Genomic DNA, 24,123 nt, shown 5'->3' with positions numbered 1-24,123 from the left:
AAAACGACAGCAACTTGTCTGTTCCCCTTTCCCCAATTCCCCAGCACTGTTCCCATCCCCCCAATTCCCCAATAAAAAAAAATCTAAAAAAAAAGAAAAAGAAAAAAGCTGGTGGGAATGCTAGATACTATTAAAGGCCCACTTGAGGCTGACGGCCCTTAATTCACAGAACAGACTTGCTGGGCATGTGACTGTCTCCAGCAGTGCCCAGCAGTCTGGGGGGCAGGGAGAGAGAAGGCAGATAATCAGGCTCATTTGCTGCCGTGGTTCTGTGAGTTGGGTACAATCGAAGGATGAAAGGGTTAAAATCCATGGTGCTGGCAACAGAGAAAATGAGCCCTATCTCCCAAGAGAAATTCAAATGATGGCTTACATCCTCCAATCTGAGCAGAGGACAGAGGTGGGGAGGCAGTAACAAGGTCAACAGACCACAGGAACCAATGAGACTAAGGATGGTGTGAACTGAATACTGTGTCCTCCCCAGCCCCGCCCCCCTGCGGTTTCTATGCGGAAGCCCTAGTCCCCCGTGTGATGATGTGTGGCTACGGGCCTTTGGGAGGTCATTAGGGTTAGGTGCAGTCATGAGGGTGGGCCTTCATGATGGGGTTACTGGCTTTGTAAGGAGAGGGACATCCCTCTCCACTTGCAAGCACTGAGGAAAAGCCATGTGAGGGCACAGCGAGAAGGTGGCTGTCTGCAAGCCAAGAGGACCCTCATCGGAACATGACCCTGCCAGCACCTTGATCTTGGACTTCCAGCCTCCAGAACTGTCAGAAAATAAATTTCTGTTGCAAGCCACCCAGTCTATGGTACTTTGTTATTGCAGCCTGGCCAGACTAAGGCAGATTCAGTGATGGAGCAAACAAGCTGGAAGTCTGGGATGCTGTGCTCGGAGAACAGGATGTCTGAATCAGAGATTCCTTCATTGATTCACTCATCTGTCAGACATTTTTGAGATTTTGGAAGTGGAGATGAATTTTCCCGAGCTGGAGTGGAAGGGACAACCAGGAACCAGGAAGCTTTGGGTGAGTGAGGCTGCGTGAGATGGAGGGCAGGAGGTGGGAGCAAGAAGAGATATGCTTCTACAAGAGGAGGTTCTTCCAAGTGGGAAAGGCGGAAATGGTGGAGAGCAGCCGCCATGGGAAGTGGCGCGGGCTGTCAGCCCAGCTCCCTGGCTGTGAGAGGACGCATGGCCAGAGGAAGAGGCAGCAGATGGAGCGCCCTTCTCCAAGGGCTGAGGACATGAGGCTTCTGCTGGAGTTGGAGCAGCAGTTCCAGAAACACAGGTTGGAGACCACGGGTGGAGTGGGAGGGTGTGGGGCCAGGTCAGCAGGCTGAGTCAGTGGGGACAGTGCAAAGCAGAGGAGTTGGCTAGGGGAAGTGCGTGTGTGCATGTGTGTGTGGGTGCCTCTGACTTTGGAGACTGACATACTGAACACAAGAGGCACAGTACGGTGGTCAATCTCAGGGGTCTCTTAGGAGGGCAGGCGCTGGGCCTAGCAGCCAGGGGGCTTCCCCTGGGTAGAGCCAAAGGAAACCGAGATGCTAAGCTGTGCGCCCAGGGCACAGGCCCGGGGAGCAATCAACCAAAGGGTCTTCACCTCCTAAATTGCTCTCATATCCAGCCTCCTCCCAGTTCCACTGCCACCAACCCATTTCATCATCTGAATGCTGTGAGGATCAACTGAGGTCATAAATGTCGGCAATACATTTCACTGTTGCCATGACGCCCTGGCCTGGCTTCTCTGCTTATACTTTTGCTCTCTTCCAACACAGTTTTTAGATAGAGGGTCATTTTTAAAATACAAATCTTACTGGGCGGCTCCTTTGCATAATGAAAAAAGAAAATCAGTAGCTTTTAGTACCTTCAGAACAAAGTTCAAAATTAAGGACGTGGGGCCGGCCGAGTGGCGCGTTGGTTAACAGTTGGTTTGGGAGCGCAAGCTCTGAGCAGAAGGGCCCCAGTTCGGATCTCATGTTAGGGCCAGTGATGCTGCGCCCTCTACAGCTAAGATGGTGAACAACAGCTCGACCTGGAGCTGGGCTGCTGCGAGTCGCCGGCAACAGCGTAGGCTGCAGTGGGGCTGCAGTGTGCTGCCAAAAGCTATCGTGGGTGGCCGGCAGCCGGCATGAGCTGCCAAGAGCCGCTGTGAGCAGCCGTCCAATGGCCAGTGAGCGACTGCCTCACCCGGGAAGAGCGCAATAACAACATGGGCCGGTGAAGCAACGTCCTCCACAACTAGACTGAAGAACAAAAGGACAGCAACTTGTCTGTTCCCCTTCCCCCAATTCCCCAATAAAATCTTAAAAAAAAAAATAATAAGGATGTGGCCTTGCAAGCCGCACGTAGATCTGGTTCCTCAAACTCGCAGAAATCCTTACAGCTGCAGCCCCTGCTCATCGCGAGTCTTCACTAGTAAAAGGCATCTACACCCCCTCCTGCCTGCTTTTCATCGGCCCTGCAGTTCTCTTCCAGGATGTCCAACCTCAGGGGGTCCTGCCAGGCCTGGCACATGGGGTCAGCGGCCTTGTTTAACACCAGTGTCCTCTGCTCCTCAGCCATGGCATCATTCCGAGATTCTGGGAGCAGTTTCACAGCTGCAGAAGAGTTGCGCATCTCTGGGTCCAGCACACTCCCAAAGGCAGGGCAAGGCACGCAGGGCCTGCCTGACAGGCGAGTGGGTGAGTGAGGCAAAGCTTAGTGATATATGAGTCAGGGCCACACTCAGGACTCGGCCCTGCCATGTGCCTGGCAGTGATCTGGGATGGGGGATGGCCCTCCTTTCTTATCTAATTGGACCCTGAGGGCAGATTGCTGGAGCCCTTTGCCTTTCACACCCAGCCAGGGCACCCGAGGTTAGAATCCTTGAGGATCAGTGTAAAGGGAACTACAAAGTCATCCACTAGAAAATGGGAAGCCCGAGACCCAGAGTAAGAAGGCTCCTGCCCCCAAAGGCCCAAGATATGAGTCCTGTACTCGCCCCCTCAAAGCTAACGATAACATGAGTAATGGGTCCAGCGCTAGCATGTCCCCCAAATCTGGGCTATTCTGTGCTCACCAACACCCTAGAGAGAACAGCCACTGCCCAGTCCAGGCTGGGCACTGCTTCTCAGGGTAGAGTCAAGATCAGGCCTGCATATCTTGTCCTCTGAGGTCCCAGGGTCTCAGCTGCTCACCTCCCATCAGCAACTGCTAAAAGACGAACATGTACCCATTTGTCTAGAACACGTCACAGGGCACTTTGTAATACATACATACATACATCTTTCTCCCCTGTGGCTCACGATCCCTAAAGAGATACAAGTCTTTAAAGACCTGCCCAGAGGCAACAGGTGAATCTTACATTTATGCTTGTGTCAATAAAGGGTCCCTTTAAGTCTCCAGGAATGAAGATCCTTCTGCCTCAAAAGGATGCAAGTCCACATCTTAGAGGAGAAAGCTGCCTTCAGCTTTGAAATGGCCGTCTCCTACCTCCTAGTCAGGCCCTTACCCCCCTTGGCAGTTTCAGTCTGGGGGTCACATAGCGCCAAGGACTTTTGAGTGTCCCCAAGGGGAGCGTTAGACTTGGGACTCCATGACTGGGTGTGTAGCAGGGAGTTAAATAGAACTTCTGCCTGTCATGTCCAAGCTGAGAACTGTGCATTACAAAGATCCACGTCATCGAAAGTGGGGAGCGGGATGCTTCCATGCTGGACTGACAAAGAGCAGAACTGGTCCAGCACCTGCCTCCACCTCCACGCTCCAACAGAGACGGTGCGTTTAAGGGAGGGAGGTCTGAAGAGCCCTTCTTTGAACCCTGGTGCCTGTGAGGAGAGGCAGAACCTTACGGTCCGAAGAGAGGTCAGCCAGAGATGCGTTTGAAGGCACGGCAAAGGAAGGCGTAGTGGCCAACCGAGCTCTTATCCCACTCTTGGTGGCACAAGGATGTATGGTGTTCATGTGGGTCGAGTAGCTGCCAGGTAGCCTGGCTTAAGAGGTCCTGCCTGAGAGGGGGGTCTTCTGCGGTAAGGTATGCGAGCAGTAAGCGAGACGACTTGCGGAGCAATGCTGGGAGCAGGAGCTGACGAGGGTCGCAAGGTCAGTGCTAAGGGCATTGCTCATATTAGGGAACAACGCAGAGGTCCTGAGAAGGTTGCTGGAAAGCCACGAATACGCCCCGTGACAGAGCCGACTTTCAGATGCCTGCTGGAGTGCACGGCTGATCAGCCAGCACAACCTGGAAAGAGCTACAACCCGGGGCAGCTAAGTCAAGACAGCGGCCCTTTCCCCTCACCCTGTCCGGGCCCTGCAGGAGCCAGAAGCAGCAGAAAGGGAGGCGGGGGGCTTGGAGAGGAACAGAACCCACCTCTGCTTGTTGTGGTCCCTGAGCCACACAGGTTAGCAGTGAGCTGAGTGCGGGGCAGGGGGCCAGAGGATGGTTGAGGAGAATGCAAGGAGGAAGCTTTGATTTCCACCGGACATAGTCTTATCTCAGCAGGACAAAATGCCCTGGGCCCCCCACCTTAGCCAGAAGGGCCTGCTCCAGCCAGTCGAAGGAACCACCATTTTCTCTTCACCCACAGCTTTTTCATCCACCTGCATGGGCAGGGTCCACAATTCACATTGTTTCTCCTCTTACTCCACACGCTTAGAAAGGCCCTATCTGTTCTGGGCTTGGCTGTGTTTTGAGGACAGGGGGAGCCCAGATTGAAAGGATCAGGGGAGCCAGAGCCCCATAAGACGATCAGAAAACAAGCTAAGCCAAAAACTCACCCAAGACCCTAACCCAGAGAGGGTGTTAGAGGTGGGGCCCTGAGGATAAGAAAGGTAATGAAAGGCGGGAGGCCCTGTCCCAAGTGCCTCTGGGAGTGGGCTTGGCAGTGGGTGCTGGTGCTGAGCCAGGTCCATCGGCAAAGCTGGTCCTGCCCTCAGGTCCCAGCCGTGTCCCGGGGGTGGCATCAGAAGTACGTGCTGCTCACACAGGCCAGCCCTGGGCCGGACGTTCTTCCTGCGGCCTTCATTTCCACTTCTGAGGGCGCTGACTTCAGAGACCTGGAGGGAGCAAAAGGCTTCACTGGCAGACCAGGAAATGGTCCCGTGGCAGTGTTCCTCCCCAACCCTCCCCAAAGTAGGGGGCACCTAAACCAAAGCCAGCCCGGTATCTCTGGTTCCTGAGGCCCCCTGAATGTTGGCCTCTACGCAACAATGAACGGATGGTGAGGTAGAGGATTGGGCTTCTAGGATTGAGGCCCAGGTCCTGGCTTCAGAGAAAGCAAGCAGCTCACCGTGCGGGGGGCCCCTGCTCCAGGTCCTTGATGGTATCCTTCAGGGGCTGGCCGCGTGTCTCTGGCAGCAGCATACAGAGTAAGCCTGCCACGATGGGAAGGCTGCCGTAGATGACCATAGGGAGAGCTGCATGGTAGTCGGCCAGCAGGATCACGAGTGGCGTGATGATGCCTCCAATCCTTGAGGTGATGCCCACGAGCCCCATGCCCGTCTGCCTAGGGGAAGACCAGTACAAACTGAGCAGACCCGACCTCAACTCCAGGCCACAGCGTCACCTCAGCACACTTCCATGGGGGAACCCAGACCCCTCATTCTGGCACCCACAGGCCTCCAGGGCCTCCAGGCTCACCTAGCCTTCCTCCTGCGTATTGAACTACTTGTAGCCAACTGTGTGCCATGCTTCTCCCACCTCCAGATCTCTCTGTCTGCCTGCTACATGCCTGCTCACCTATCTAGTCTTAGGTCAAAGGCTGCACCTCCTGACCACCCCCTCCCCGCACCTGACTGTTGCTTCTGGGCCACTCATTCTTAGATTTACTCCGTACCCCAGTCCTGACAAGACCAGGGCATGTCCTACCCTTTTATCTGTCCTCCACCCGCCTGGGGGCAACTTGCGGGGTTGAACTACATTTCAGGTTGCCCTCGTCCCACCCAGCACTGCTGTCCCAGAGCTAGCCTCACAGGCTATTTGTGAGACAGCGGTGAGGACAGAAGAAAGATGGTCTCAGGAGCAGAGGTGCACCAGCGGCCCTTACCGGATGATGGTGGGGAAGAGCTCAGCAGAGTACACGTAGGAGATGGTAAATCCGGAAGCCGTGGCAATCTTCCCCACCACGGCCAGCACAGTGACCACCACGGGCAGATCTGGGGACGGATGCTGGTTAGCCACGTGAAGGGTAGACGGCCCCATCACCTGGGCCCTGCGCCCTGCCCTGCCCAACCCAACTCCTCACCCCTTCTGTACTCAAACCCCAGGGAAGCCCTCACTCTGGAAAGGAAAGCAATGGGCCTCTGGCCACAGGTGAGCGAGGCTGGCAAAGGTTGGGGGAGAGCCAGCCTTGATACCTGCTGGGACAAAGATGATGGCGATACACATGAGGCCACCCAGAACCAGAGTCCCCAGCTGGCTCCACTTGCGGCCAAACCACTGCATCATGAAGATGCTGGAGTAGCGGGCGGGCACCTCAACGGCTCCGAAGATTAGCTGCGTCAGGTAGATGTCTATGCCAAAGTCCCCTACTTGGAGACTCAGGCCGAAGTACCCCAGACTGTCCACAAACCTACAAAATGTCCAAAAGTCCCCGTCAGTGTTGGATGATGAGACACCATGACACTCAGAGAGGCAGCCTGCCTAGGTCAGAAGTCAAAAGAGAAAACAGTAGCATAGCCAGAGAGAGACCCAGTCGTTCCCACACAGCCCATCCCAGCCAGACAGCCACCATCCCACATCCCACTGACACATACCAGGGCAGCGGCGGCCCTTGGCTCGGGCCTCAGGGAGGGGCATGGACCCCAGGGCACTCACCAGACAAAGAAGAGAATCAGGGTCACCTTCCGCAGCTGGGGGTGCCTGAACAGATCCAGGGCATTCCCTGAGGGGCCTGTCTTCTCTGGGACCAGCTGGGAGGAAGACATGGAGTGAGGGGCCAGCAGAAACGTCTGTGTGTGTGAGACGTGGGGCAGGGTAGGCCCAGCCTGCTGGAAGTACCTGGCTCAGAAGCTCTGGGGAAAGTTTCCGCTTGTTGACCGAGGCTGCCTTCTGGATCAATCGTTTAGCCTCCTCTACCCTCCCCCGGGTCAGGAGCCACCTTGCTGATTCTGGCAGAGCCCTGTAGGTCAGGAATAGCTGTGAGCTTGGGGCACGGAGTGCTGGAGCCTTCCTGGCTGTTCCGGCACACACTGACCCCCACACCCTTTGCAGTCTCTGTCTCCCTGACACGTCTGAGAGTGAACATGAGTGCTGCACGCCAAACCCACCACAGCACAGCTGACCGAGGGTGGCTGGCTCCCGGGAACTATCTCCTCACCAGAAGTAGAAGAAGAGCAGCAAGACAGGTGCAGTGCCAGCAATCTGGAAGAGCCTCCAGTTACGGACGCCATAGGCGAGGCCCGCAAGCGCCATCTGCCCGAGGGCGAAGTTACACTGGGCCAGGACCACAGCCTGCGTCCTCCGCGAGGGCCCCACCCACTCTGTAACTGTGGAAGAGAGGCTGAGGCGGGGCGGGCCCTGCCCGCTCACGCTCACGCTGTCTCCCTAGATGCCACCTCATCAGGGTTGGGGCCTCAGTCCCAGCTCAGGAAGCATAAGTGTGACTTCTTTGGGTGCAGGTGCCTGACAAGGCCCCCACGGGCAGTCTGGTGACCAGACCCCAAGGATTCCCATTGTGGCTAAAGGCTTCAGGGCTCAGATACTCACGGAGGGTGACATTGCTGAAGGTATATCCAGCAACGGCAGTGGCCACAGCAAAGCGCAGGACCATGTAGAGCTCAAAGCTGGGCACAAAGGCTGTGGCCAGACCGAAGATGGCGAAGAGGAGCAGCTGCACCAGGATAGTGGCCTTGCGGCCAATCCTGGAGGAAGAAGGGGGCAGGTCTGGGCGGGACGCTCTGAGGGGAAGGAAGCCGGGGAGACCCAGCCCTGCCCTCCCCCACGCTCTCTGTGGGAGGGAGGACACGTGCCACGCCCTGGGGGCCCCACTGGAGGGAGCCCAGAGTGAGGAACACAGGGGTAAACGCGGCCCTGCAGCAGGAGTCTAAGAGCATGCTGGGTAAGATATGAAAGGGTCAGGCTCTTACAAGTCGCAGAGAGGCCCAAAGATGACAGCGCCAACGAGGAGCCCAGCCATGTACACTGACTGCGAGGTCTCCTTCAGGTGCTTCCGATGGCAAACCAGGTTGAACTGAGGCAGACACAGGGGCAGTGAGGGCAAATCCTTTATCGTCTAGCCCACCCACTCCAAGTTTCTCAGGGCAGAGGCCCACAGTTCCCAAACTGTGTGCCAAGGCACCCCAGGGAGCCAGAGTGCTCTCGTGGGGCACACACTCGCATGGGGCAAGGCACTTGGAGACACAGAGAGAACCTGACAGACAGACTGGGACACCACGGGGAGAAAATATGTGTCCATATAACTGTACACATGTCTGCTGCGTGTGAACACACAGTAAGTACCTGTGACTCACCCCTACCCACCCTGGTGTGTGGGCCCCTCAGTGAGCTCTGCACCCCCTGCACACAGCTCAGCTCCATACACAAATGTATGTGGTGAAACATGACATGTGAGGGCCCCTCCGGAACTCATGGAGACAGCTTCACAAGGACGACTGATGCCTTTTGAGTACTTACTCTGTGTTGAGTACTATGCCTAATGCCTTATGTGCATTATCCCATATAATTCTGACAGCAATCCTTGACTTATAATTATATTCCCCTAAGGAAGCAGAAGTAGTGAATCCTAGGTCCCATAGTTGGATGTGAGGGGCATTCAGACATCTCCACTGCCCCAGACAGGGATTGAAACCGAGTGAAAGGTAAGAAAATGTTTACTGAATGAATGAATGAACGAATAAACTAATACCTAGCCAACAAGCCAATCATTATCAGTGAAGTAACCTTTAGCAAGAAATTAATCAACCCAGATAATAATACCATTGTGCTCACACTTGTGCTCTCAAGGATAACTGTTAATTTTTAAGAACTTTCAATATGTGCCAAGTGATTAGTACTTCATGGGAGTGAGGCAGGGCAGGGCAGGGCAGGGGACTTGAACTTGCTCCACCCAATTCTATCCTGTTCAGCTTTTGTTTAGCAGCCACAGGTTGCCTATGTAGTTAGACGAATAAAAAATAATGACTAAAAGGCTGCTGCTGTCAGCCTCTGGAGCCAGAATGGAGTGACTTTGTGGACCTTGAGCCTGTTAGCCGATCTGTTGGTGTCTTGGTTTCCCCTGTATAAAATGGGGATAGAATATACTACTACATAGTATCACCCGACAGGATTAAAGGAGTTAATGCATATAACAAGCTCAGCACAGTGGCAGTCACCCTGGAAGCTCTCAGTAAATGTTAGTTCAGCTGAGGGCGCATTGGCCCCTGTGCTCATGAAACTCAGAGGATGACACAGTCGTCTCAGACACGAGGGGCTGCAGTGATTTGAAGGCATGGGTGCCAAACCATGGGATTCTTCCAACGCTGGCATCCCTGCTCAGTGGCCTCCATTCACTCCCTCCCTGATGTTCATATGCCCCTTATCTCATTAAATCACCATTGTAACCTCATGAAGGCTTACCATTCCCATCGTGCAGGAGCAGAGACTGGCTTAGAGAGGTGCCAACATGTAACCAGCTCATGTGGTGGCATCATGTTGCAGATGGAACAGAGGTGAAGAGGGCTCCTACTTGGGACGCCAGTCATCAACCACCTTGGCCTTAATGCCCACAGTGGATGGTTCTGTCTGGGGCCTGCCACGCTGGTCCACAGATGTCTGCCCCCATTTCTTGGCGCACACCCGATCACATCTCCCTTCCCTGTTCCAAAACCTTCAATGGCTCTCTTTGGTCTCTAGGAGAAAGCCCATATTCCTGAGCAATGTGTCTAAGACCCTTTAAGAGTTGGCACTTGCTTATTTCCCAACCTCTTTTGTGTGATGTCAGTATTCCTCAAGCATGCCAGGCAGTTTTGTGCCTCCAGACCCTAGACCTGGCTACTCTCTCTGCTTTGGTCCCAGGTCAGTCCACACTGTTGAAGCTATTCACTGATAGTCTATTTCCCTCCCCATTCACAGGTTCATGTTTTCTTTCACCAAGAATGGACGCCTAGGAAAAGTGGGTTGTGTGTGATGAGAAGGAGAAACGAACTTTGTCCTTCAAGAGCACACAGCCTATAAGGAAACGTGCTCCTTTCTTCTCAAATTAGGATTGTTCGAATTTCAGTTTGAATAGGAATCTGCTGGTTATCACAAGGAAACAGGATGTCGGGTCAGAGAGGGTCCTCTGAATCAGTGTGGCACAGCCCCGCCTCATAGATGAGAAACAGAGGCAGAAGATCTCCCACCAGGGTACCTTTACTCTGGAACCCAACTTGGGGTCCCAAAGTACCAAAACTTTACACTCCCTGGGGAGTCACAGTCCTTGGCAGGGTGAGGGTGGGCTCATCAGGGAAGGGCAAGAACACTAAGGTCCAACCCAGTCTAGGATGATGGCTGAGGATAGAGAGAGCGGTCCCTTGAGAACATCCCGTTCAGTTCCCACACTCCTGTCCGTCCCTATTCCAGACACACCAAGCTCTGGCTGCTCCGCAGACATTGCCTGCTTCCTGCTGCCAGGCCTTTATTTCACTACTCTCTGTCAGCAAAGGCCTTCCCCTCTACTCTGTCAGATTTCTTCTGGTACCTTGGTGCCCAGCTCACATACCAACTCCTTCAGGAAGTTGCCTGCCCCAGTCCCTCTAGGAGGAAGCAAATTCTAGCCTCAGAGCCCACCCAGTCCTTTTTCCATTTAGAAGGACCGCAGACTGCCCCTCGACCATCAGGGGTCCTTGGAGAGGGGGGATAAGGTGCCTCCTTCCTCTGACTGTTCCCTGCACAGTTAATACTTAGAGGGCTTTGGGTGAATAAAATTCTGTGAATAGTCCAGCATAGGCTGTCAACAAGGGCTAGAGTTGGCTCCACACCAGCTGGAAGTTTGCCTGGCTTTAAGGAGAGTGATAATTGGCCAGGTGGGCAGAGAGTTCATAACATGAGTGGTGGTAGGCACACCCACAGCATCTGAGGACCAGTGACAGCCACAGCCTACGATGGAGGTGATGCTGGGGAGTTAAGGGAGAGGCCGGTGAGCATCAGACTGGGCTAGGCTGGGCTAGGTCCACAGGCTGGAGAGTTCCATGCTACTCTCTCCCCTTGTGGGGTAGAATGCGGTGGAGGGTCAGGAGGAAGATAGGCAGGAACTATCCTCAGGCTGCCAGGGTCCTGGGGGAACGCTTATAGTCACATATTAAAAAGTAAAAGTTTACCTTTGGTTAAAACATTGCCCTCTGAGAGCCTCTAAGAACAAAAGACTTTTTTACCCATAGCAGGGTAAATAATTGTTTAAGGTCTGGACTCCAGACTGCCCTCTCCACAAGGCTCAGGATTTGCTACCGTAACGGTGAGAGCTGCACAGAGCCTCCCCACAGCACCCACCACTCAGGTTTCTGGACTACATGTGCCCGCTCCCGCTCCTGCAGGGAACTGGACAGCAGGAGCCCGCGGGAAAGTCCCAGCTCCACGGTGAAGCCACGGGGTTGCCCGGACCACGTCCTCTGCCCACTCGGAGCCTCACCTCACCATCTGGGATGCAACAGAGTGGGCCTCAATGCTTCCCCAGGGTTCTTCCTGCTCTGAGGCAACTGGAGTGAGAGTAGGGGACTGGGTCCCTCCAAGAGAATGAATTTATTAGCAAGAGCAGATGCTCAGTTATCTACAGGACAAGTTCTAGAGTCACAGGTGTCCTCCAGGCTCCCAGAGGCAGGCAGGCGGAGACTGAGAGAAGCTGAAAGGTAGTAGGAAGTCCAAGTCAAGCCAGCAGGAAGGCAGACAAACGGACAGGGGAAGGGATAGCGTAAGAGAATGAGGAAAACACAGAAAGATAGGTAAGCAGGAGGACACGCAGGGGCAGGCTGACAGACGAAGGCAAAGGGACAGACAGATGGGAACATGGGAGACAGAAAAGGCATCAAGATAGGGAAACAGGAGGGGGCGGAAGAAAGGCAGGCAACTGGACAGACAGGCAGGACAGACAAAAGGACAGGCAAACATGAATGGATGCATGGGCAAAGAGTGCAGAATCCAGGCAGAGAAAACAGATGGAGAGGCAGACATACCTTGAGGCAGAAGATAAAGAGAAAAATCGGGCCAGTGGTTATTCATTCAGGCATGGAGGCATAGGGCAGATACAGAGGCAACACCAGTGACCGGGGGGAGAGGATTAGGCAGAGGAAGTGACAGACCTGAAACGGCGGGCGGGCACAGACCGGCAAACAGGCAGCCTACCTCATTCATTAGGGACGGTTGCCTGTCTTCAGGGTAGTCCCAGCCCATCTCGCAAGACTGTGTTTCATTGAAGCGGTGGCTGAGGATGTCCTCTAGGCTGGCACTGTCAGGGGGCGGCCGGAACATGAGGCAGGGCTCTGGGTTGCCTGCAGCATCCAAAGGCACACTTAGGTTCAGCTGCTCAGCAGCGCTCAGGTTCAAAGTGTGGTTCTTGACCCAGGCCACTGAGCAATGATGGGCCTCATCCAGGACGATGAAGACCTGGGCAAACATGTAGTAGGCAGTCAGGAAGTTGGGGACACTCAGCATTAGCAACAGCCGTATCTGGAAGCGACCAAAGTCGCCGATTTCGGCCAGGACCTCAGAAAATTGAGCCATGTCTACTCGTCACCATGTCCTCAGCCCTGGGCCACCCAACAGCTCTGCACCTTGATCCTGTGGGCTGTGATGACAGCTGCATTAATGTTTAATCTCACCTTGCCTAGCTCCACCTTCTACACCTCAGCAACCTGAGAAGGATAGAATATGATGAAAAAATAGTCCACTCTGGCTTGCAGGATCCAAGCACACTTTACTGGCTGTGTGATAGGTAACAAGAAGAACAAGAAGAGCTTCTTAGGCTCAGCACACAGGAGTGAGCTTTAGCTTTAGTTATACAGTGTGCTGCACACCTCTCCCACCCCCACTAACTGCAACAGCCTACACAATTCACATCCAACTCAAGCCCCTCTCAACACAAGAGAACCCAAATTCTGAGAGTAGTTACAATACTCAGAGGGGCACGAAAGTCTCTCCTAGGGTCCAGCCCAGAGTAGGCTGTGGAGGATAAGTCAGGAGAACATCGAGGACTCAGCCTCCATCTTTGTGGTATGTATGCAACACCAGTGAATCCCAGGGCAGCAGAAGGTGGGAGACCCACCCAGGGCATAAATGCCTGTCCTTTTCAGCAACAAAGACAACTCAAGAATGCAGAGCAATTACAGATCCAAAAGTTGCATCTTGAGCTCTAATCAAAGAACAAACCATAAACGCAATAAAAACAAATGCAAGCTGCCCCAGAGTAGCCCTAGAGGCCTTAGGCCATCTCAGTGATAACACACAGAACAAAGTCTCCCTCTGCCACGGCCCCAGCTGGGGAAGCCCTGTTGGTGGCCCCCCCAACCTTGCTGGAGTCAGGATTCTTACAGGACTGGGGACTAACAGGAAGGCAGGACAATCCCCCATCCTTATTCTCCTGCAGAAAGTCTTACTGGGTGGCGGTAGATCGGGGCTTGGAAGGTGTCTGGTTCAGTCATGGGATGTGGGGAATGATGGACTAGAGAGCATTAGGGGAAAATGCACGGTGTACTTGCGCGCACATCCACATATTTGCTTGGGTATGCATAGGAACGCCTTTTTGTTTTGAAGTTTAAACTCTTTTAAGAGCTGGGCAGAGGAGAATGGGTGAAGGCATTACAAGGAACAAGGCTGTACAGGGCATTTCTGGATGCAGTGTGCCTGTATCTACCTGGCGGCCTGGCTGGCACAGCCGCTGGCTGCCTGCTAATCAGCATGTGAGCAGGTCAAGGGAGGGCAGGCTGTGGACCTTGATGCTGCATACGGAGCGCACGTTCCTCTCTGCTGCCCACCGCAAACTCCCACCAGGCTCGCCCATGTCCCCAGCTTCTATCTTTTCTTCCTCACCTACCTTCTTCTTCGCGTGTTCTTGAGTTCAGCGTTGCCTCAACTGAATTGCCCTAAAGAAAGATGCTACCAGTTGCCACTGCCGTTAGAAGTTCCCACTATGGGGGAGATATGGGGTGGGGTGGGGGGGACCTGAGTCCTCATTACTTCCTCATTCCAATCAGGGAAAGAAAGGATTTTTGTTGCTTTTGGCTCCAAGTAGCCAAGGGAGCTGGAGCTAGGAGGCAGGAAGCTTGGGCTCTGTACTCATTCATTGTGATCCTAAGTCTGCTCCTTCTGCCCCTTTAGGCCTCAATTTCTCCATCTGCGTAAAGGTCAAGTGTGAACTAGATGGACTGTAAGGATTCTTCCATTTCTTGGTGTGTGATTCTAAACTGGAAGACAGATAGATGATAAGGAGACTCCCGACAGATGAGTGAGACAACAAAAGACCTTCCATAGTTGGAACCATGATCCCCAAATCTTAGTGCAGAGGCGATGAATCCAAATGGCTTCGCTTGCCCTCTACATTCCCCAAATCCTAATTTTTTGGTTAACTTCTTTCTCCTATTATCATCCCCCATCCCAACCAGTTTACCAAAGGCTCCCCGGAGTATTTCAAAGCCCACCACCAGCTCTCTTCTTTGAAGAAGCCCTCCCAAGACCACTGTAGCCCCAAAGGACCTCTACCCTGTGGTCTCACTGACTTGGGAGGCTATCTCCAACACAAGTATGGGTGCTGGTCTGTGACTTCTCCAAGCAGTCTGGTCACCCCCACCTTCTGGGAGACTACAGGAAGAGCCCACAGGTTGTCTCCCTCCTCTTCTCCTTGTGCCTGCCTTCACTCAAGGGCACAACTAAAGCCAAAGAGGGGGGTAACAAGAGTCTTCTAACCACCAAAGCTGTTGAAGTACAATGCGCACTTTGTAGGAAGCGTTCAGGACCATCACTGGCAATCACCTGACCATGGAGCACAGGGTGGCGTTGGTGTGTGTGTCTGGTGGATGAGGAGGTGTTCCTGAAACATTACCTGTAGGGATGCACTAGATGATGTCTCAAATCTTTTCCAAATTTGAGAATTAATGATTCTAGTAGATAAAAACTGGGTTTGGACTTTCGGTTTCAGTCCAATATGTAAGGAGCTTGAAACTTGTCCCTCCATCCTAACATGTAAAAAGTTGAACTGAATAATCAAGAACTCTGCTTAGCATTTATCAGAGCAGTCAGGTCAAAGGGTATACTGCTGTCGCAAACTGGAGAGACACATAGGTACATACAGAGAAGTGTAAGTTATTGGAGCAGAAATCCACAAACAGAAATTTGCATAGGAACCAGCAACAGAGTAGGCAAATCTAAACTAGTTTGAGTGATTGCTGGAGGCTCAGTGAGGATAAAGCTGAGTTAAAAACCCAGGAGTGCGGTCCTCACCCTGTGTGCAGTTTACCTCCAGGAGCTCTACCAGGCTCTCACAGTGAATATCGGAGAAAAATGCTGTGCCCCCTGCAGGGTAGAAAAAATAACCATTTTTAAATATATGAGAGCATTCTGCTCTTCTTAACAAGGCCTGCCCTCAAGAGAAACTAGTTAACCAGAGCCTAAGCTCTTGGGGTTTTGTTAGGGCCTGACCAACTCGAAGGAAGGAAAATGTCCGATTCCACCCCCTCTAGCCATCCTGCCCCGCTTCAGGGAGTGGGGAGGCCGAGAAGCACTTGTGAAATTCCCAGGTTCACTCAAGGCTGGGCCTAATCACAGGGCTACACAATGCTCCCCCTGCCCCCACACCGTACCACGTCACTTTGAGTGATAATGATATGCCAACGTAGGTTGACTGTAATAAATAAATATACTACTCTGGTGCGAGATGTTGACAGCGGGGGTGGGAGTTGTAGATGTGTGGGTTCAGGGGTTATATGGGAACTCTGCATACTTTCTGCTCAATTTTGCTGTGAGACTAACAGTGCTCTAAAACATAAAGGGGTAGATGAGCTGACCCAAAGGAGGAATCCGTAAACTGCGACACCGAACATTGTGACTATGAAGATGCAGGGCTAGGGAATCAGGCCTCTGGACTGCTGCGTCCCCTTGCCCCCACAGATACCATGATCACTTCTAAATAAGCAGTACCTCCTCTCTGTCCCCACAATAGTCAGAGTCCACTTTTACGACCCGCTTATCTTGAAAGCAAATTCAATCAGATCTGTTACTGTCACTCCCGAGTCTCTAGGACTTGCGCTCTAATTACCAGGACTCACAAGAGGCCCCTATCATGGTTCAAAGGCCACCTTCTGCTGGGAAGGACTAAGGATCAGGGAGATTACTTATCTAGGACGTGGAGGAATACAGAAGAGTCTGGAATCTTATGTGAAATCCCACAATTGCAACATCAAAGCCAAATGGGGACACGTTCGGCCCTGCTCTGAACTTTCTAAAAGGGACTCCCAAGGGCTTGAATCTGGCATCTTCTCCTTGCCCAATAGCATGAACAGAATCAATTAGAAAAGATCAACACGAGGAGTTCCCTATCTCACCCTATGAAATTCCCTTGGGCAGATCTTACCTCACTCTCTTTAAGGTTTCAGCTTCCCCATTTGTACAAAGGTTTTAAGCTGTTATAATTTGTAGATCAATACACACTTTTTCTAATTTACAGTGCACTTTGGCTTTTCTCTATTCGCATGAAAAATTAAAGTTAGTAGTGACTGACCCACTCCCCACTATTCCCCACTAACAGCCACTAAAGTAAAGAATCCTTACACCGCCACAGACAATTTCCTCTTTATTGATTAAAAATGAAGGAAACATGCAGCAAAATACAAAGTCAAAAAAAGGGGGACAAAGTCAAATATTTTACATCTTCCATAATCTAGCATACGTCATAAGGAGGAACCTCCATTTATTGATACACCATTATTCTATCCTCCAGATTATTAAATAGTATCACCTGGCTCTGGGATTTGGTTCAAAACTTAAGCAAAAACCCCAAACAAATCCATTAGTCATTTAGAAAGACCATACGTTTCACAAAAAAGCATTGGCACATGTTACCTTGTGCTAAAGTTAGTCCCTACCCCAGGGACCAGGGGATCCTGGGGAACCTCAGGACAGAGGTGTACCCTGAACCACCACTCCTGGAAAGGAGCCAGGTCGCTCACTGGGTCACATGCTGTCCCACCTGGGAAGTTTCTGTTCACTTATTTTCTCAGCATCACTGCATAAGACAGCAAAGGGAGTCCACCACACATCATGCAGAAGGAGAAATAACACTGTCCTGGGTTTGGTGTCTGACTCCTAATTCCCAGCAGGGCAAAAAAACGAACTGAAAGGAAAGAGAAAGCCCTAGCCCACTTCTACTGTCATGCCTGTCCCACTGCAGTTCAAAGGTTATGGCCAGCTGGAGAAATGGAACAGGAGGGTGGCTGCCGCTTCCTCCCAGCCTGGGCTTTAGACCCCCTCCAACCAGAAAGCTAGACCAGAGTGATGTTACCACCCTTTGGATTCATAAATAAATACATTATGATGGGCTTGTTTACACCCACACACAGATTCGAAGGTAAGCCACTAGTCTAGAGCCAAAGAGGACACTATCTTTTATTCATACCTGTTCGAACATCTCCCTGTCTTCCCGCCACCCGCCTCAAAAAATAAAAAATAAATAAAAAAAGAAAAGAAAGAAAAAAGAAAAGCTAAATATTTTTTCTAGCAATCTGATCGATCTTCACTCTCTCCAGGCTCAGCAGGCTCCCTCCTGTTAATGATCCTGCTGGGATAATGGGCTTTGGTGTCTGACCTTCTACTCTACCTTCTTCCCAACCCTTGTCTCCAACCCATGCCCTCTCCTCCTCCCCGACGTCCACTCCTTCCTAATACGCCTTTGCATCCAGGGTAGGTGAAGCAAGACCAGGACTAAAACTACAAACTCAGGATGAAATAAGAACTTTAGCAAGTCAGCTGTGGGGAAAGCTTTCAGAGATGCTACGAGAGAAAACTAGGTGAAGCCATCTTGTTATTCACAGACCAACGATGCTGGAAACGTTGCCTTCTGTAAGAGGCAACGCTCCCCTTTTTATGGGGCCACAGTCCCTCTGTGGGTGTTGTTTTAAGGCCAGATTTGAGGACCCCTTTCATATACAAAACTTGTGAGGGCTATTTGCAGTTAGGCAAAGGCTGACTGTGAAACAGCAGGAAAAAAAAAGTAACCCCACTGATTATTCACATATTGCATTATGAATGCTCTTTTTTAAAACCTAAAGAATAATTTATATTATTTCTGTAGAAAATCAAATGAACACTGTCTACTCATAAATCCTAAAAGTCACGGCACATGTGGTTTCACTTTCCGCCTTGGGTCAGGTTCAGCGCACCGCAGTGGGGACCCCCTCCAAAGGGTCAGTGCAGGCGAGGGGGCCGAAGGCAGGCCTCTGGGGCCCAGCGTGAGTCTCCTTATTGCTGCAGAAATCTCAGCCTTGTATTTCCTCATGACTCGGAGGCCAGGCAAATTGATTTTCATGGGAGGATTGAGGAGCAGTTTGTCTTCAATTTCATTTTTTAAATTCTGAAAATAAATACTTCCACAATGAAATGAGTTATGATCTTTTTCTGTTCCAAAACCACTGCTGGTAAAATTCATTTTTACAATCCATTACTTGATGTTTTCTCTAAAAACAGTCCGAAGTTTCACTTTGAAGGATCTGATGGCTGAAGTTTGACTACAGTCAGATGTTTTGCACCGGCTGAAGTTAAGGCTAGCAACCCTTTCTGGAGGGAGTGATGAAGAGGGGTGCCTGAGAGCAGCTTCAGCAAAACGCTTAGAAACATCATGAACAAAACTGGAACACAGTTTAGGCTGCCTCCATCTGAGGCTGTGCTTTTTCCTAACAAAGGTTGCTAGAATTCACATCAGATACAAAAACAATAAAACAAAAAAAGAACAAATAAACCCTAAATTAAATTCTCTGGGCTCCAGATGAACAATCAACTTCTAATTGCTACTTCAGTGGGGTAAAGAGATATCCCCAAATGCCCACATCTGGTCAGGTGTGGGAGAACAGGCAGCACAAGGAAGCCCAATATAGCTGCTACTTTCCACCCAGTGTCATCACTGGAGTAAGGCAAGATGAGCTGAGAGATCTCCCTCCTGGGCCTTGAAGCACATGGGCCGCTTCTCAGACGGAGGAAGGTAGGGGACATGTGCAGTAAGTTTACTAACGGAACTCTTTAAAGGGATGCTGGCCACTGGTGATCCGATTTTTCTTTCCCTGTGGGAAAAAGGGGGAATGACGGCAGGAAAACATAAAGAAAGACCTCTAAAGCTCCTAGCTGGGAGGTTTGTTGCTGGGTTCTTTGGCAGTAGTGGGTTTAGGCCAACAGAAGCAACAGAGATACACATGTGTGGAATCTCCTTAGGCCGCCTCCTCCAGAGCTGTGGTTTAGCTGATGCTGAGCTGGGCAAATCCTATTAGTTTACCATCATCGGGAATATCCGAGCCTTCGACACCAGATGCCTAAGAACCAAACAAAATGAGAAGCTGTGGCTATTTATAAACAAAATTATAAGTAGCAATTAAAGCTGATATGGGGACTGTGGGAAGGCAGGCAGCGGGGGACAGGTCCCTGGGGTACAGACAGGAGGCAGATGGAGGTGTCTCTTCCAGAAAGGGTGGTGGCTGGGCACACAGCTGGAGTCCAGCTGGCTAACAATCTCTCCTGAGAGCAGTCAAGGGCCTGAGCTAGGAGACTTCCTGGGAGGGGCAGAGGAAGGGAGGCCACTCAAAGGGAGACTTCAGCCCAAGTCTGGGGGGCGCTAAAGGACCACAATCCACCATATTTTAAAACTCTCATCACCCAGGGAATATGGAAGCTGGTCTGCAAGGGTTGCTGGTGGGCGAAAAAAAGTAAGATGGTTTAACACGGAGGAAGAGATGAATACCAGTTTGAAAGTGACAGATCGATTTGCCTGGGGTTCTTCCACAATTTTCTGCAAATTAGCTGCCACTGTAATCATACAAACAGAGAGAGTAATGAGAAGCTTAGTAAATCCACTTTCAACCATATTTTAAGAACTTACATAGTAGTTTAGAATCTTAATCTTCTATGTACAATCAAAATGGAAGCAGAAAAATAAACCACGCCCCAAACGAAAATATCTTTTCACTCAAGTAGCAAAATACATCTTGAATTGCTGTCAAATTAACTTTCTTTAACCTGCTGTATTAACTTAGGAAAGACACTCAGGTCAAAGAAGCATGATTTGCCTCCTTAGGGGCCAGAAAGCCCTAGACTGGGAGTCAGCAAAGTATGGCCTGCGGCCTATTTCTATTCTGCCTGTGAGCTAACGGGGGTTTAAAAACAAGAGACCATACGTGCCCCCAAAGCCTAAACTATTACTATCTGGCCCTTTACAGAAAAACTTTGCTGATTTGCCCTAGACATTGGTCTTTTCCTTCAGTAATATGCACCTATAACCTGTGTCTTTTCTTCCTGCTTTTTCTAGGTCTATATCTCTAAAGATTTTTGCTTACCTCTTAGCTCCATAAGGGTCGAGTTCATCCTCCAAAATGGATTAGACTTGGCCAAACTTACACTAACTTGTCACTTTGCCATCACTTCTACCAGAGTCTCCCAGAGACCTGGGTGTGCTTTCACTTACTATCTTCGGGGGTCGCAAACTCAGAAGTGAGATTTTTGTTGTAAGGAACTGTCCCCAATAACTGTTAGCGCAGCCAAGCCAAGAACCATTCCAAGAATCATCAGACATGCTCAGTGGAGTCCAAGCCTAGTTTTCTTGGTCTTAACTACACAGACAGAGACACAGGGGTGCAAGGGCAGAGCACAAAGTAAGTTACCTATTACTAAGTCCCTTCCATCGACCAGGCCAGCAGAAATGAGTTCCTGAGAGACACCCTCCGCCGTATCTGCAAGGACAAAGAAGATGGCGCTCCATTTCTTGTGCATGCATGTCACTGCCAGCTCTCAGAGCGGATGCTGGCACTGCCAGACTTTAGCTGCTAAATCTACAGGACCAGGAAGGCAGGTGGGGGTCTTCCTCCCACTCAAAGGTTTTTCCTACAACTGGGATTATTTCAAGTGAGGGATTCTCACAGGTCTAGCGAGAGGGCCGAATCAATACAACCAGATGGCAAATATAAGCTCAATGTAAAGAACTTCCTAAATAATGGTATGATTTAGATGGGTTCAGGCCGTTGTTGGGAGAGCGCCTGACAGTGATGTTGCAGAAGAAACTCCTGTTCTGAGGGCAACCCCGGACCCGAGCCCAGTGCGCTCTGAGACACGATAACGAGCAGGCGCCATCTCCAGGGCTAATAATAAAAGTTGTTGTTTTTTTCTCAAATCTTGAGAGAACTAAATGTAATTTCTTCTCTTTGGGGATCACACTCCATGGTTTTTGCTAAAATCACTTTCTTTTTCATTCTGGTGGGCTTCTCTTCATATCTACTTATTCCAGGTGGTATAATCTGAGCAATGGGTATAACGAGAAACTAAAGACGAGGCGAGTATCCCCAATTAACTCAGCGGGGCTGCCTCCTGAAGACTAAACACTGAGCCCCTCAGAGGGGACGGAAGGCCCTCTGGGGAGGGGTTGTGCACATCTGAGCAGATGACTAAAGATTTGAATTAGTTCTTTAAAATGTGATTGACTCTGGCTTTAAAAAAGCAAAATGGGTGCACGTCTGTGCATCTTCATCTGTTCTAACACCTGCTGATGATACTGAGACAGCAGGAGAGTAAGCATGGCACACAGGCCAGGTACGTGTTGGCTGCCGGCCACTTCCCCAATCCAAACCATAGCGAGGGCAACGAGCCGTGTCCCAGGGAGAAGCTCATGGCCAAAAACTATGCGTGACGGGGCTTGGCTCCAGCCTCAGAGAGGAGACTGGAAGACTTGTTTCTTCTTTATTGTCATGGAAGACAACCATATTCAGTGGTAAGAGCAAGAACTTTACACTCTGACGGATCTGTGTTTGAATTCCAGCTACACCTCTTCCCAGCTGTGTGAGCTGCAACAAGTTACTTCACCTCTCTCTAAGCACTGATTTCATCATCTATACAATGTGGACAGTAATCTTCCCTTATGGGGCTGTGTTGAGAATTTAATGAGATAATGCTTAGCACATGCCTGGCCTAAAGTAAGCAGTAAATTAGAGCTATATTAATTGCTGTTTGTATTAAATAATTGACCCTTGAACAACGCAGGGAGCGGGTTAGGGGCTCTGATCAGCAGTGTAGTCGGATAACTTTGACCTCCACAAAAACTTAACTACTAATAGCCTACTGTTGACTGGAAGCCTTACCACTAACATAAACAGTCAATTAATACATATTTCGTATGTTATATGTATTACATGCTGCATTCTAACAATAAAGTAAGCTAAAGAAGAAATAAGAAAATCGTAAGGAAGACAAAATACATTTACAGTATTTATTTTAAAAAATCATGTATAATTGGACCCACACAGTTCAAACCCATGTTGTTCAAAGGTCAACTGTACTAGGATTTCTAAATGGAGTTAGTAGTAACTAAATTATATTTTTATTTTATTCATATGCCTCCATAACTCTTTAAAGCAGGAACAATTTTATCATTCTTTAACAGCAAAATATATCTAAAGGACAAAAACTTCACAACACATTTCATTCAACAAATTAGAAGTTATTTTGTTTTCAATGCCTCACCTCTCCCAGGAGTAAATTCGAATCGAATATCATTTAGTTCTTTTTTTGAATTCCTATGAAAGAAAAGAGAATGTGTAAATCAATTTCTGAATTTATGCATACACTCTGCCAGCATATATTAGCAAAGCTGTGCCTCCCATAGGATCATGTTCTGCCCCCATAGATCATACGATTTGTCCTAATGAACTCACGCTTCAGGACTCAGAGCAAGCAACTCAGAGTGATCATCTGATTGTCTTACAAACCTTTTAACATATGTCCTCCATTGATCAATATAAAAATCTCATGTTTTTGAGGTGATCGTTATATGCCTATTCCCATCCTTATTCCTAAAATGATCATATAAAATCAAGAGGAAAATCTGTATAAGCGCAGGGAGGTGTGATTAAAATGATATGGGATGCCCTTTTCATCCTTATCTCCACTCCCACCCGACTCTCACTATGTCTAGGAGAGTCCCTATTCAAACATGTAACTGGTCTAGTATTTTAATTTCATATTCTTCATCACTGAGGATAAGAATCTAGCCTCCTCTTCCATAAGCAGGGCCGCAATATGGCCCATTAAAAAAACCACCTCCTCAAAAAGCTGACTATGCCACTTAAAAAGTACCTTCTTCCCCTTCCTGAAGCACATGTCAAATAGAATTTTTGTACTGTCTATTAACTGCTATAAGATTTCAAAGCAAATTTAAAAAAAGACACAAGTGGTATTCTTTATGTACAATTAAAATAGGAAGAGATTATCAAGACGATTAACAAGATGAAACCATGTATACTGAATAGTCTTCTGTAAAGGAAAGGTAACCAAATCTGCTTTCTTCATATTTATGGCATAATTTCACTGCTCCTAGTGGTAAAGTCAAAACAGTCTCAAAACAGTTCTTGCTGTCTTTATCTCTAATTATGGTCATACCGAGAAGAAGGAATTCATATGTGGAAGGAGTGAGTCAATGGTATTTCAGTGGAACTATTTTAAAGATGTTACTAATAGTTAAAGAAGGCATGAGCTATCTCAGGTGATGTTTTTAAAACTAACTTTTAAAAATGCATTTATGAGTGCAAAGACCTAACTACAGCAATACAACAGCCACAGCTATTCAGACAGCTAACACAACAGACAAGAACACTCTAGAATCTTAATCCAACTATCTGCAAAGCGAGACAGGGTTAAAATAAACAGATCACCACCTATGGCCCTTCCTGTGAGTTAATTGTCAGGGACTCTCTAGATGCCCCAACCAAGAACCAGCAATTTAGAACACTTACTGTAAAATAGAGAAAAACACTACAAAGATGCTTAGAGGTTTTTTCCCTTTCATCTTTTTAAGAACAAGGCCTTTATTTGATTTATCACAATCAAAAAGCACTCCACTTTTGAGTTAGCTGGTTTAGAGTCCATGACGTTCATATGGTCATAATTACAAGACTCATTTTCAGATAAATCAACTAGTGCTGCTCCCCTAAAAACTGCTCCTCAA

General features: G+C 49.7%; 2 protein-coding genes across 4 annotated transcripts in view; both read right to left on the bottom strand.

The window, feature by feature from the left end:
• Positions 1 to 2,289: 2,289 nt before the first annotated feature.
• On the bottom strand, positions 2,290 to 12,703 carry SLC22A13 (solute carrier family 22 member 13). Of its 3 annotated transcripts, XR_002126266.1 has the most exons (11): positions 12,291 to 12,703; positions 8,063 to 8,166; positions 7,683 to 7,837; positions 7,294 to 7,462; positions 6,975 to 7,095; positions 6,792 to 6,886; positions 6,332 to 6,546; positions 6,022 to 6,130; positions 5,266 to 5,481; positions 4,347 to 5,032; positions 2,290 to 3,193 (listed from the first exon to the last, which is right to left on the bottom strand). XR_002126266.1 is itself a non-coding variant. In XM_019662719.1 (10 exons), exons 1-10 carry the CDS (start codon positions 12,666 to 12,668, stop codon positions 4,939 to 4,941), a joined length of 1,656 nt encoding a protein of 551 aa, XP_019518264.1. In that variant the 5' UTR covers positions 12,669 to 12,703; the 3' UTR covers positions 2,290 to 4,938. The 3 variants fall into 3 exon arrangements, 2 of the variants coding, with proteins under 2 accessions (XP_019518264.1, XP_019518265.1); XM_019662719.1 differs by having other exon boundaries at positions 2,290 to 5,032; XM_019662720.1 differs by lacking the exons at positions 2,290 to 3,193; positions 4,347 to 5,032 and having other exon boundaries at positions 5,322 to 5,477; positions 12,291 to 12,695.
• A 4,008-nt stretch (positions 12,704 to 16,711) lies between these two features.
• OXSR1 (oxidative stress responsive kinase 1) overlaps positions 16,712 to 24,123 on the bottom strand; it is a 92,032-nt gene continuing 84,620 nt past the window's right edge. Inside the window, 5 exon segments of the mRNA XM_019662722.1 lie at positions 16,712 to 19,453; positions 19,879 to 19,943; positions 20,795 to 20,863; positions 22,644 to 22,715; positions 23,039 to 23,084. Coding sequence (XP_019518267.1) covers positions 19,379 to 19,453; positions 19,879 to 19,943; positions 20,795 to 20,863; positions 22,644 to 22,715; positions 23,039 to 23,084 — 327 coding nt within the window. The 3' untranslated portion in view covers positions 16,712 to 19,378.

The sequence above is a fragment of the Hipposideros armiger genome, unplaced genomic scaffold, assembly GCF_001890085.2.
Source record: "Hipposideros armiger isolate ML-2016 unplaced genomic scaffold, ASM189008v1 scaffold_380, whole genome shotgun sequence".
NCBI classification, from domain to species: Eukaryota; Metazoa; Chordata; class Mammalia; order Chiroptera; family Hipposideridae; genus Hipposideros; species Hipposideros armiger.
This window is presented reverse-complemented; position numbering and strand designations above follow the sequence as displayed.